General features: G+C 36.9%; 2 protein-coding genes across 2 annotated transcripts in view; both read right to left on the minus strand.

Annotated features, from left to right (window-relative positions):
* TBCA (tubulin folding cofactor A) overlaps nucleotides 1-13,772 on the minus strand; it is a 100,729-nt gene that overhangs the window by 37,670 nt on the left and 49,287 nt on the right. The gene's annotated exons all lie outside the window — the stretch shown is intronic.
* Nucleotides 4,942-5,491, minus strand: LOC103003285 (60S ribosomal protein L12-like). Its single transcript, XM_057541380.1, has one exon. It carries the CDS (start codon nucleotides 5,474-5,476, stop codon nucleotides 4,979-4,981), a length of 498 nt encoding a protein of 165 aa, XP_057397363.1. The 5' UTR covers nucleotides 5,477-5,491; the 3' UTR covers nucleotides 4,942-4,978.

Below are 13,772 nucleotides of genomic sequence, written 5' to 3' on the forward strand. Positions count from 1 at the left end.
AGGCCCTGCGCAGTGAAAGCGCAGAGTCCTAACCACAGGACCGCCAGGGAATTCCCCATAGGAAAATTTTATAACTCCAAAAACTCTGGCTCTTTCCCCAGATTAGGAAACATAAACAGGCAAGAACATGAAAAAGATATTCACGCTTTCCAAAAAACTTTTTGGAGTTATATAGTCAATATAGCCCAAACACAAACTTCAAGTCTAACTCACCCAAACAGACGTACTTAAATGATAGTATGTGATTTCGTAATAATGAAAAAGTAAAAGAAACAAAGATAAGATACTTGACCGTGTGAAACTTGTAAGTACAAAATACACAAAAATGAAGACAATTTTTAAAAACATAAGTAGAAAAGATAATATACTACATTCATGCTAATAACATGAGTAAAGCTAAAGTAAAGTGTAGTTATAATATACTATATTCATGCTAATAACATGAGTAAAGCTAAAGTAGTGTTAAGTGTAGTTAACCAGGTAAAGCTTCAAGTTTTAAGATTCTAGAGAAAAATGTGGAAGAAAAATTACTGAGCCAAGAACTTTAAGGCTTACAATCTACTTTCAAGAGTTCATACCCTAACAGTCCTCCTCAGTAAAAGAGACAAATGTTTAGTAAAAGTTACTTTTCTACCAAAACCATGCTTCTAGTACAAATACTGAAGAAAACATGGACAAAGCAAGAGATTACGTATATTTTTTATTAGAATAATGCATTTTGAAACTGCAAGCACATCTACCCTCTGAAATGTAGATAGTGTGCACCTTTACCTAATTTAAAGAGATTTCAATTTCTTTCTTATTAAGTAAGAAAATAAGCAAGAAAAGGGCCTCGGAAGAGCCAAAATTAAGGTCAAAATTTACACTAAAGTTTATATATATGATTTATAGGAGAGATCTTCATGTCCTCATTCAGAGCAGTTACTCTTTAAGTCTATTTCTACAAATTTGGTTTCTTATAAATTTACATAAAAATTTGGTTTCTTGTATTTTAAGGTAATAGATGAGAAAGGGGAAAACTAGTGCCATAGACAGGCATGCTGATAGAAGAAGTAATGATAGAAATCTCACTAGGGATGAGAAAGAAGACCCATATAAAGCAAGGCAGTTAGGAGCACTTCAAGGAGAATATAAAGGCCTCAGCAACCTGATAATCCCCTGAAGTGGTCTTACCTTTACTTATAATAAAGGACAGCAATAACTTTAAATATTAAAGAAGATTAAACGAGGAGCAGCAGGACCAGGAAGGGTAAAGAGGAAAAAAAAAAAAAGTTAAATGATATGCTCTGTTTAAAAACAAAAACTTTTAACAGAAATTTAAATGAGAAAAAACTAATACTCATGGAGCTACGTCTGGTCGTGTTCCACTGGAACGGTCAGGAGGTAGTCTTCTTGAAGGGCCTTACTAAAAAGCTTTCCCTTCCTTGGTCCATTAATCACAGCCAAATTTCTGGTTCTTAGGCTCAAAATTTATTTTGTAAGCCCACCAAGAGTAGAAGCATGTCTTAAGGGCAGAACAACGTTGATTAATGAGGCTGATGTATAATGCTAGAATGCCAATTTATTGACATACAATGAGGAGCACAATTGTTACTGGCACTAGAAAAAAGTCTTTTTCAAAAGGCAAGCCCACTCTCTTATGATAGGCAGACCTATGCAAAAAACCATAGCCTTACCAGAAAATTCACTGGTGAGTATGGTACCAAAAAAAGGAAAATTAGATAAACAGAATTATTTCATAGCTTAAGCAGTTTTCAGTCTTTTCTTGGAGCATTAGCATTCTAAGCAGGTGTCTCAGAAGCTCTCTTTGTTTTCTGTTGTTTTATGTGCTTGAAATCTTTTTAAGATTTCTTTTGGAGGGGAAAAAAAGTTCCATTGCTAAAAAGTAAAGTAAAGTAAAACTACTGTTTTACTTAAAGGAAACAGGGTGGTCTTACAAACAGTAAAACTATACTCAGAACACCCCCAACTCCTGGACAAGGCTTTAAGGTGGACAAAACTGATATGTATCCTGTGATTTTCTTTATTTTGTGCTTTCACTGTTGACCAAGCTTCCTTCCTATTAATACACTTAACACACTTTTTGTGGAAAAGATAATCCAGTCAATCAGTTAACAGTCTAGTTTTATAAGACTAGAACCCATTCTCTCTTTCGGACATCTTTGTGTATCCTTATTATGACCTATTAAATATTGCTTTCATTTTATCCTCTGAGATTAAATCTTATTTCCAGTTTCTTAGGTAATATTTTAATATAATCCTAAGTATTAATAGTGGTATATAAACTACTTTATAAATGTTTCCAGTCAGAATGGTTAAACTGAAATAGTTTTTTGGTGTTTTTAAAAAAGTAAAACTTGAAAGTTTGACTATTCAGTAAGACTCCATCCTTAAGGCTGTATTCAGCTGAGATGTTGTAAGGAGTTGAATAGTGTTGCCCAAAATTCATGTCTACCCAGAACCTCAGAATGTGATCTTATTTGGAAATAGGTTCTTTTTTTTTTAAATTTATTTTATTTTTGGCTGCATTCGGTCTTTGTTGCTGCGTGCGGGCTTTTCTCTAGTAGTGGCGAGCGGGGGCTACTCTTCGTTGCGGTGCGTGAGCTTCTCATTGCGGTGGCTTCTCTTGTTGCAGAGAAGGCTTCTCTAGGCTGTGCAACTACTGAGCACGGGCTTCAGTAGTTGCGGCACGTGGGCTCAGTAGTTGTGGCGCATGGGCTTAGTTGCTCCGCAGCATGTGGGATCTTCCTGGACCAGGGCTCAAACCTGTGTCCCCTGCATTGGAAGGCGGATTCTTAACCACTGCGCCAACAGGGAAGCCTGGAAATAGGTTTTCTACAGACATAATTCATTAAGATGAGGTCATACAGGATTGGCGTGGGCCCTAAGTCCAATGACTGGTGTCCTTATAAGAGACACACCAGGAAGAAGGCCATGTAAAGACAGAAGCAGAGACCGGAGTTACACTGCCAAAAGCCAAAGAAAATGGAGGATTGCTGGCAACCATAAGAAGCTATAAGAGGCAAGGAAGGATGGAGGGAAGAGCATGATTTGCTGACACCTTGATTCCAGACTTCTAGCCTCCAGAAACGTGAGAGAATAAATTTTAGTTGTGTTAAGCCACCCAGTTCACAGTAATTTTATATTGGCAGCCCTAAGAAATTAATACAGATGTTAACACAAGCTGAATTGCTTCTTTTTAAAGAAATATTTGTGGAACACCAATGCTTTAAAGGGCTTGAATTCCAGTGATCTGTTGTTACTAGGAGGGAACAAAACAGAAACCTTCCAGTTTCAAGTCTTAGAATGTTTTCACTATACCATATTCTCCTATCCATATGTCCATCCGTCCATCCATCCATCCAATAGTTACCATATGCTTACACTGTGCCAAGCAGTGGGCAATGAACAAGATAAATACTATCCCTTCCTTCACAGTGACCTTGTCTAGTCTCACTCAGTAGGTTGTGGAAGTCCTTCCATGTTAATGCATACAGCCCTATATCAGGTATTTTTTAATAACTATACGTATGGTGTTTCACTGATTGCATGCAGCAGATTTTAAGCAATATCTTATTGATGAAAACTTAAATTATTTCCAATTTTAAAGTATTATTGTAAACACTGAGATGAACATAATTGTACATACATCTATACCCTTGTCTGCATATCTTATTTAAATGAAAATCGTAGCATGGCTTCTAGGTCTAAGGGTATGTACATTTTACTTAGTGATATGTATTGCCAAACTGCCCTCCATAAAGACTGTACCAACTGACATTTGCATCAACAGTGAGAAGAGAGCCCATTTCTCTCACCAACACTTGGTATTGGTGTTTTCATTTATGCCAGTGTTATAGGTGACCAATAATATCATAGCTGTGCTTGTATTTTTGTGATTATTAGTGAGTTATAGTCATTAAGGGTACAGTCTGACTTTCTGAATTTGAATGCTGGTTCCACTGGTTCAGGTTACTTAAATTCTTGGTGCCTCAGTTCCTCAATGGTAAAGCAAGGATAACAACAGTATCTGCCAATATTAGTAGCTGGGAGAATTAAATGGGTTAATATCTATGAAGCACTTACAACCATATGTAGTTCATAGTGTTATTATTATTTCATGTCATCCAATTCTCCTTTCTTTGTATGTAAATTTTCTGTTTATATTTTTATCTATCTTTATGGTGGAGTGTTCATCTCTCTTATTAATTTGTAAGAACTCTTTTTATATTCTAGATCTTATCCTTTATCTGGCATGTAGTTGGTAAATACTTTGCCCAATATGTCGTTTGTTTTTCCATCTTATTTGATTTTTCTTCCTTTTACCTCCTTTTTTGTTCTGTTCTCCTAGAGAAATTTTATTTTATAATGTTTATATAGTCAGGTCTATCAGTCTTATCTCTATGGCTTCATGATTTATGTGGATGAGAAAGCACTTTTCACAAAATATAGTATTTTAATTTAATGGTAAAGTGAAAGACAGCTAACATTTTTGTTTTTCTTGTTTAGGAGGAGAAACTTCTAGAAGACTTGAGAGGTAACTTCTTGGTAGAGTCTCATTAATTTAATATTCAGGGTGGGCATTACTGATAGATATGGAAACCTATTACAATCTTTTTAAAGAAAAAATGAAAACAATTTGTGATTTGGGACATTACTAAAAACATTTTCTAGAGTTATAGTTCTCCACAAAGAGTGACTATAAGTCTCCTGTTTCAGAATTTCTCTCAATCTTAAACATTTTCTCTATAAGCAAATGGGTGTCTAGATCCTATGAAATCATATATATAGATTTTACATATTATGAAGAAATTTTGGTTACTGATATCCTAGATACAAAGGATCACAACATAGAAAGACAGACTCTTAACAGAGGTACTCAACTTTCATTCGTTGGCAAATGCCAAATTAGAAACAAAACTTTTTTTTTTTTTCCACTGGTTGTCAAATAACACTTTATTATTTTTCTTTGCAGTTCTTAACTAGCTGGGCATTCCACCGCACCACTGTTGATGTCATCTAAGATGTCGTGAGGGTGGCAGCCATCAACATTGCAGCCCATAGACTGGGCGGTCCCCAGGATCTCTTTAATGGTTCCAGAGAGTTCTCTAGCTAAAGATCGATGCCGCATTTGTCGGGCAATGTTGACAATCTCATCAAAAGTGATGTTTCCACTGTGCTTAATGTTTTTCTGCTTCTTTCTGTCTCTTGGCGGTTCCTTGAGGGCTTTGATGATCAGGGCAGAGGCAGAAGGTACCAGCTCAATCTGGGCCTGTCGGTTCTGAATGGTCAGTTTCACTGTAATCCTCAGACCCTTCCAATCACCAGTTGCCGTGGTGATGTCATCACCAACTTTCTTTGGAGACAGACCCAGGGGGCTGATCTTGTGGGCCAGGGCAGACGTGGCACTGACTTCCCCACCGGTGCACCTCAGGTACACGACTTTGATCTCGCTGGGTTCGAACTCAGGTGGCATGGTGGAGACGGCTGGTGTCGGATGAACCCGGATTTGGGATGACTGAAGAAAGTTGCACCTTGGCCTCCTCCGAGCCGAAAGCCAAAAGCAAACATTTTTAATGCATATAATTTGCTCAATTTTCCTCTCAAGGGAATTAATTTTTCAAAGGAAATTTCATTATGTTTACCTAGGCATGCCTCATCACTCTAGTTCTTTTCAGCTCTGTTCTAATTACAATCCAAATTTTGCATCCTTTGTGAATTTTCTTGCATGCCTTCTCCCAGGTAATTAATATGATTTAAATAAAATTGTATTTAATATAACACCTATGGCACCATGCAAAACACCACCTCCAATTCAATATGATGCCATCATTACCTTTGGTATGATCCAACTGCTAGTTTTTAGCCCATGTTGACAACTAACAAGAACTTATTTTAATTTTCCTAAAATACTATTAACTATTCCAGTGAAAATTAGATATTAGCTTCCTGCCTACTGAATATGAATTTTGTAATTCTACTCTATTAAAAAGCTAACACAATAAGGGCATTCAAGTTTATTTGGCTTAATTTGTCCTTCACATACCCATATGCTTATTGTTCATTCTTCATTATTCCGTACACACTTTACATACATTCTAAAGGGCAAACATGAGAAGCCCAGTTTTATACGTCCTACTCATAGGTTTGCATTAAAAACAAAACAACAGACTGAACTGCCCTGGAGCCTGAGGGGAGGGTGGCCTAACTGAAGCTGCCGGCTCTGGAGGGGCCCCACCAGCTGAAGCTGCGACAGTCCTGGGGACCACAGGCCAGAGGGCAGACAGGAGAAGCAAGAAGAACTACAATCCTGCAGCCTGTGGAACAAACGCCACATTCACAGAAAGAGAGACAAGATGAAAAGGCACAGGGCTATGTACCAAATGATGGAACAAGATAAAACCCCAGAAAAACAACTAAATGAAGTGGAGATAGGAAACCTTCCAGAAAAAGAATTCAGAATAATCATAGTGAAGATGATCCAGGACCTCAGAAAAAGAATGGAGGCAAAGATCGAGAAGATGCAAGATATGTTTAACAAAGACCTAGAAGAATCAAAGAACAAACAAACAGAGATGAACAACACAATAACTGAAATGAAAAATAAACTAGAAGGAATCAGTAGCAGAATATCTGAGGCAAAAGAAAGGATAAGTGACCTGGAAGACGGAATGGTGGAATTCACTGCTGCGGAACAGAATAAAGAAAAAAGGATGAAAAGAAATGAAGACAGCCTAAGAGACCTCTGGGACAACATTAAACACGACAACATTCGCATTATAGGGGTCCCAGAAGGAGGAGAGAGAGAGAAAGGACCCAAGAAAATATCTGAAGAGATTATAATCGAAAACTTCCCTAACATGGGAAAGGAAATAGCCACCCAAGTCTAGGAAGCGCAGAGAGTCCCATACAGGATAAACCCAAGGAGAAACACGCCGAGACACACAGTAATCAAATTGGCAAAAATTAAAGACAAAGAAAAATTATTGAAAGCAGCAAGGGAAAAACGACAAATAACATACAAGGGCACGCCCATAAGGTTAACAGCTGATTTCTCAGCAGAAACTCTACAAGCCAGACGGGAGTGGCATGATATAGGTAAATTGATGAAAGGGAAGAACATACAACCAAGATTACTCTACCCAGCAAGGATCTCATTCAGATTCGATGGAGAAATCAAAAGCTTTACAGACAAGCAAAAGCGAAGAGAATTCAGCACCACCAAACCAGCTCTACAACAAATGCTAAAGGAACTTCTCTAAGTGGGAAACACTAGAGAAGAAAAGGACCTACAAAAACAACCCCAAAACAATTAAGAAAATGGTAACAGGAACATACATATCAATAATTACTTTAAACGTGAATGGATTAAATCCTTCAACCAAAAGACACAGGCTTGCTGAATGGATACAAAAACAAGACCCATATATATGCTGTCTACAAGAGACCCACTTCAGACCTAGGGACACATTCAGACTGAAAGTGAGGGGATGGAAAAAGATATTCCATGCAGATGGACATCAAAACAAAGCTGGAGTAGCAAAACTCATATCAGATAAAATAGACTTTAAAATAAAGAATGTTACAAGAGACAAGGAAGGACACTACATAATGATCAAGGGATCAATCCAAGAAGAAGTTATAACAATTATAAATATATATGCACCTAACATGGGAGCACCTCAATACATAAGGCAACTGCTAACAGCTATAAAAGAGGAAATCGACAGTAACACAATAATACTGGGGGACTTTAACACCTCACTTACACCAATGGACAGATCATTCAAACAGAAAGTTAATAAGGAAACACAAGCTTTAAATGACACAACAGACCAGATAGATTTAATTGATATTTATAGGACATTCCGTCCAAAAACAGCAGATTACACTTTCTTCTCAAGTGCACATGGAACATTCTTCAGGAGAGATCACATCTTGGGTCACAAATCAAGCCTCAGTAAATTTAAGAAAACTGAAATCATATCAAGCATCTTTTCTGACCACAACGCTATGAGATTAGAAATCAATTACAGGGAAAAAAAAAAAGTAAAAACATAAACACATGGAGGCTAAACAATACATTACTAAATAACCAAGAGATCACTGAAGAAATCAAAGAGGAAATCAAAAAATACCTAGAGACAAATGACAATGAAAACACGACGATCCAAAACCTATGGGATGCAGCAAAAGCAGTTCTAAGAGGGAAGTTTATAGCAATACAAGCCTACCTCAAGAAACAAGAAAAATCTCAAATAAACAATCTAACCTTACACCTATAAGAGCTAGAGAAAGAAGAACAAACAAAACCCAAAGTTAGCAGAAGGAAAGAAATTATAAAGATCAGAGCAGAAATAAATGAAATTGATACCAAGAAAACAATTGCAAAGATCAATAAAGCTAAAAGCTGGTTCTTTGAGAAGATAAACAAAATGGATAAACCATTAGCCAGACTCATCAAGAAAAAGAGGGAGAGGACTCAAATTAATAAAATTAGAAATGAAAAAGGAGAAGTTACAACAAACACTGCAGAAATATAAAGCATCCTAAGAAGTTACTACAAGCAACTCTATGCCAATAAAATGGACAACCTGGAAGAAATGGACAAATTCCTAGAAAGGTATAATCTTCCAAGACTGAACCAGGAAGAAAAAGAAAATATGAACAGACCAATCGCAAATAATGAAATTGAAACTGTGATTAAAAATTTTCCAACAAACAAAAGTCCAGGACCAGATGGCTTCACAGGTGAATTCTATCAAACATTTACAGAAGAGCTAACACCCATCCTTCTCAAACTCTTCCAAAAATTGCAGAGGAAGGAACACTCCCAAACTCAGTCTATGAGGCCACCATCACCCTGATACCAAAACCAGACAAAGATACTACAGAAAAAGAAAATTACAGACCAATATCACTGATGAATATAGATGCAAAAATCCTCAAAAAATACTAGCAAACAGAATCCAACAACACATTAAAAGGATCATACACCATGATCAAGTGGGATTTATCCCTGGGGTGCAAGGATTCTTCAATATATGCAAATCAATCAATGTGACACACCATACTAACAAATTGAATAAAAACCATATGATCATCTCAATAGATGCAGAAAAAGCTTTTGACAAAATTCAACACCCATTTATGATAAAAACTCTCCAGAAAGTGGACGTAGAGGGAACCTATCTCAACATAATAAAGGCCATATATGAGAAACCCACAGCAAACATCATTCTCAATGGTGAAAAACTGAAAACATTTCCTCTAAGATAAGGAACAAGACAAGGATGTCCACTCTCGCCACTATTATTCAACATAGTTTTGGAAGTCCTAGCCATGGCAATCAGAGAAGAAAAAGAAATAAAAAGAATACAAATTGGAAAAGAAGAAGTAAAACTGTCACTGTTTGCAGATGACACGATACTATACATAGAGAATCCTAAAGATGCCACCAGAAAACTACTAGAGTTAATCAATGAATTTGGTAAAGTTGCAGGATATAAAATTAATGCATAGAAATCTCTTGCATCCCTATACACTAATGATGAAAATCTGAAAGAGAAATTAAGGAAACACTCCCATTTACCACTGCAACAAAAAGAATAAAATACCTAGGAATAAACCTATCTAGGGAGACAAAAGACCTGTATGCAGAAAACTGTAAGACACTGATGAAAGAAATTAAGGATGATACAAATGGAAAGATATACCATGTTCTTGGATTGGAAGAATCAATACTGTGAAAATGACTACACTACCCAAAGCAATCTACAGATTCCATACAATCCCTATCAAATTACCAATGGCATTTTTTACAGAACTAGAACAAAAAAATCTTAAAATCTGTATGGAGATACAAAAGACCCCAAATAGCCAAAGCAGTCTTGAGGGGAAAAAACGGAGCTGGAGGAATCAGACTCCCTGACTTCAGACTATACTACAAAGCTACAGTAATCAAGACAATATAGTACTGGTGCACAAAAACAGAAATATAGATCAATGGAACAGGACATAAAGCCCAGAGATAAACCCACGCACCTATGGTCAACTAACCTATTGCAAGGATATACAACGGAGAAAAAACAGTCTCTTCAATAAGTGGTGCTGGGAAAACTGGACAGCTACGTGTAAAAGAATGAAAGTAGAACACTCCCTAACACCATACAGAAAAATAAACTCAAAATGGATTCGAGACCTAAATGTAGGACCGGACACCATAAAACTCTTAGAGGAAAACATAGGAAGATAACTCTGAGATAAATCACAGCAAGATCTTTTTTGATCCACCTACTACCGCAATGGAAATAAAAACAAAAATAAACAAATGGCACCTAATGAATGGGAAAAAATATTTGCAAACGAATCAACGGACAAAGGATTAATCTCCAAAATATATAAACAGCTCATGCAGCTCAATATTAAAAAAGCAAACAACCCAATCCAAAAATGGGCAGAAGACCTAAATAGACATTTCTGCAAAGAGGACATACAGATGGCCAAGAAGCACATGAAAAGCTGCTCAACATCACTAATTATTAGAGAAATGCAAATCAAAACTACAATGAGGTATCACCTCACACCAGTGAGAATGCGCATCATCAGAAAATCTACAAACAACAAATGTTGGAGAGGGTGTGGAGAAAAGGGAACCCTCTTGCACTGTTGGTGGGAATGTAAATTGATACAACCACTATGGAAAACAGTATGGAGGTTCCTTAAAACACTAAAAATAGAATTACCATATGACTCAGCAATCCCACTACTGGGCATATACCCAGAGAAAACCGTAATTCAAAAAGACACATGCACCCCAATGTTCATTGCAGCCTTATTTACAATAGCCAGGTCATGGAAGCAACCTAAATGCCCATCGACAGACGAATGGATAAAGAAGATGTGGTACATATACACAATGGAATATTACTCAGCCATAAAAGGAATGAAATTGGGTCATTTGTAGAGACGTGGATGAATCTAGGGAGCGTCATACAGAGTGAAGTAAGTCAGAAAGAGAAAAACAAATATCGCATATTAATGCATATATGTGGAACCTAGAAAAATGGCACAGGTGAACCAGTTTGCAGAGCAGAAATTGAGACACAGATGTAGAGAAGAAACGCATGGACACCAAGGGGGGGAAGCAGCGGCAGGTGGTGGTGTGATGAATTGGGAGATTGGGATTGACATATATATACTGATGTGTATAAAATGGATGACTAATAAGAACCTGCTGTATAAAAAAATACTAAAATTCAAAAAAACAAAGATGCTAAAAAAAAAACCAAAACAACATAAAACAGGATTATCTCCACTTAAAAGAAATTCCCAAAGCAGAAATTCATCCATTTAAAATAAACTCTGATTGTGCAACCACTACTACGTAGCACTTAACTAGACACAGTCCAACAGAGGTCAAGTTGGTTCTAAGTTAAAAAATCTAGCTGGAAAAGAAAAAATTTATACACAAGGAAACAACTGTTTTCTTTACCTCGACAATGCAGCCTTCAAACTGTCACTAGAATTCCTTTGCTTTACTTAGATAATTCAATAAACAGACACAATGTCTATAGAATTCCAAATTTCTCAAAAGGATATTAAAGACCCCCTGGCTGTATTTCTCATTTTACACTCCATGCTTTTTTGTTTGTTTGTTTTTGTTTTTGTTTTGGCTGCGTCTTCGTTTGGGTCTTTGTTGCTGCTCGCAGGCTTTCTCTAGTTAGGGCGAGCGGGGGCTACTCTTCGTTGTGGTGAGCAGGCTTCTTATTGCGGTGGCTTTTCTTGTGGAGCACGGGCTCTGGGTGCGCGGGCTTCAGTAGTTGTGGCACATGGGCTCAGTATTTGTGGCTCGCGGGCTCTAGAGTGCAGGCTCAGTAGTTGTGGCACATGGGCTTAATTGCTCCGCAGCATGAGGGATCTTCCTGGACCAGGGCTGGAACCCATGTGCCTTGCATTGGCAGGCGGATTCTTAACCACTGTGCCACCAGGGAAGCCCCAACACTCCATGCTTTTTACACAACTATCATAATGTCCATAAAATGTCCCAAGTATATCCAACTCATTTCCTAAATGGAGATTTTTATCTTATTTCTTTTGCTAAGAGAACATGACTCCCCTTCCCAATCCTCAACTCCTCATCTCGACCATTCACTCAAGATCTACTTCAAATGTCATTTCTTCCAGGAAGCCTTCCTCAACTCACCCAGCAGAATTTTAAACTGATTTCTTATCCAAATAACTATAACCAAAATAGTTGTATCTTGATGACAATATACATCTACGTAATGCTTTACAGTTGAGCTGCTTGCACAATAGTATCTCAATTAATAGTCATCCTGTGTCAGTGCATTAAAAATCATATAGACGATGAATATTAGAGATCTATCCAACATTCTGTAACAGAAACAGTGGAAATTAGTTGTGCCCACTTAAACTAAAGGCATATGTATATAAGGTTTCTGAAACCTAGAAAGGACTTTTGGAAATATATGAGAATAACATCCCCAAAAGTTTTCTAAAGATATAGCTTATAATTGAACCGTTTTCCTGTTTGTTTAAACCAATAGCTACAGCCACTCCTGAAGTTTTTGATATAAATATGAAAAAGCTCATGTCACTAAGGAAACTATCAAAAGTCTATCTGCTAGGTGTGAACACTCACATTTGCAGATCTGATTCTTAGACTGAAAGTATGACCAAAAGCCTTTGTTAACAACGACAATAAAAACAAAAAGCAGGCAGTCCTTTCCTTATTAAAACATGAAAGGCTAGCCATCTCCAGTGACTGTTTTCCAGCTTTCTTTGGCAAACAGTGCATTATTTAAGTGTTAGCAGTGGGATTATTTATGTGATGGGAATTTTAAAGAAAGTAGAGTATTCCATAAATCAGCTTATATAAGAAGTAATTTACCAATTATCCTACTCAGGTCAAATAAAATTTAAGCCAATGGAATGTCAGGAGATCTGGGTTTTAGTTCTAATTCTTGACTACTTTGTAATGTGATCTTGGGTAAGCTGCTTAATTTCTCTGGGTCTTAGGTTCAACATCTGTAAAATGAGGGGGCTGGACTAGATGATCCCTAGGGTATGTTGCAGCTCAAAAATGGAAAGGAAGAAACACATCTTAAATTCATTTTATTAATAGTGGAAATCAAACCATCAGCAGAGACTGATAATTTTTTCTATTTATTTACAAAGCTGATAAATAATATTCTGAAACTGACCCTAAAATGCTTAGTTGGGTTTTCAGGTCAATAAATCTAGCACTTAAAGTTTAACTATCAATTTCTCTTCTCTTTACTGATATATCTTTCATCCTTAGGTCTCAAAAGTTGCCATAAAATTTCTTGTTTCTTTGCAATTCATGATATAATTCATCCCACTCTGGTGTTTCATCAATTTAACGGTTCTAATTGCCTTATTATCTGCTCTGGTGCAGTAGTAAAGCCTCTGAACATTTCATTTACCTTACCAACAAGAAATCCCATATATCTCAGCCTTAAGGATATTACCTCTACCTCTTGGATGAGCAGAGGCATGAAGAACTTAAGCTCTCTGGAAAGCCAATATAATCTATCACTATTTAACTGTTTGTCAATGTTTATGCCTGTCTCAACTCACATTTAATGGGGCTTTTTACTGTTATTTTCCACTATAAAATTTTGAAGACACCTAAATGTCACTAATTCCCTTCTAAGTTTAGCATGTCTATTGCAATGTTACTTACCTGGGAGACACAGTAACATGGTACAAATGAATGGGCTATGGAG

This window comes from Balaenoptera acutorostrata, chromosome 2 (genome assembly GCF_949987535.1).
Source record: "Balaenoptera acutorostrata chromosome 2, mBalAcu1.1, whole genome shotgun sequence".
Taxonomy (NCBI): Eukaryota; Metazoa; Chordata; class Mammalia; order Artiodactyla; family Balaenopteridae; genus Balaenoptera; species Balaenoptera acutorostrata.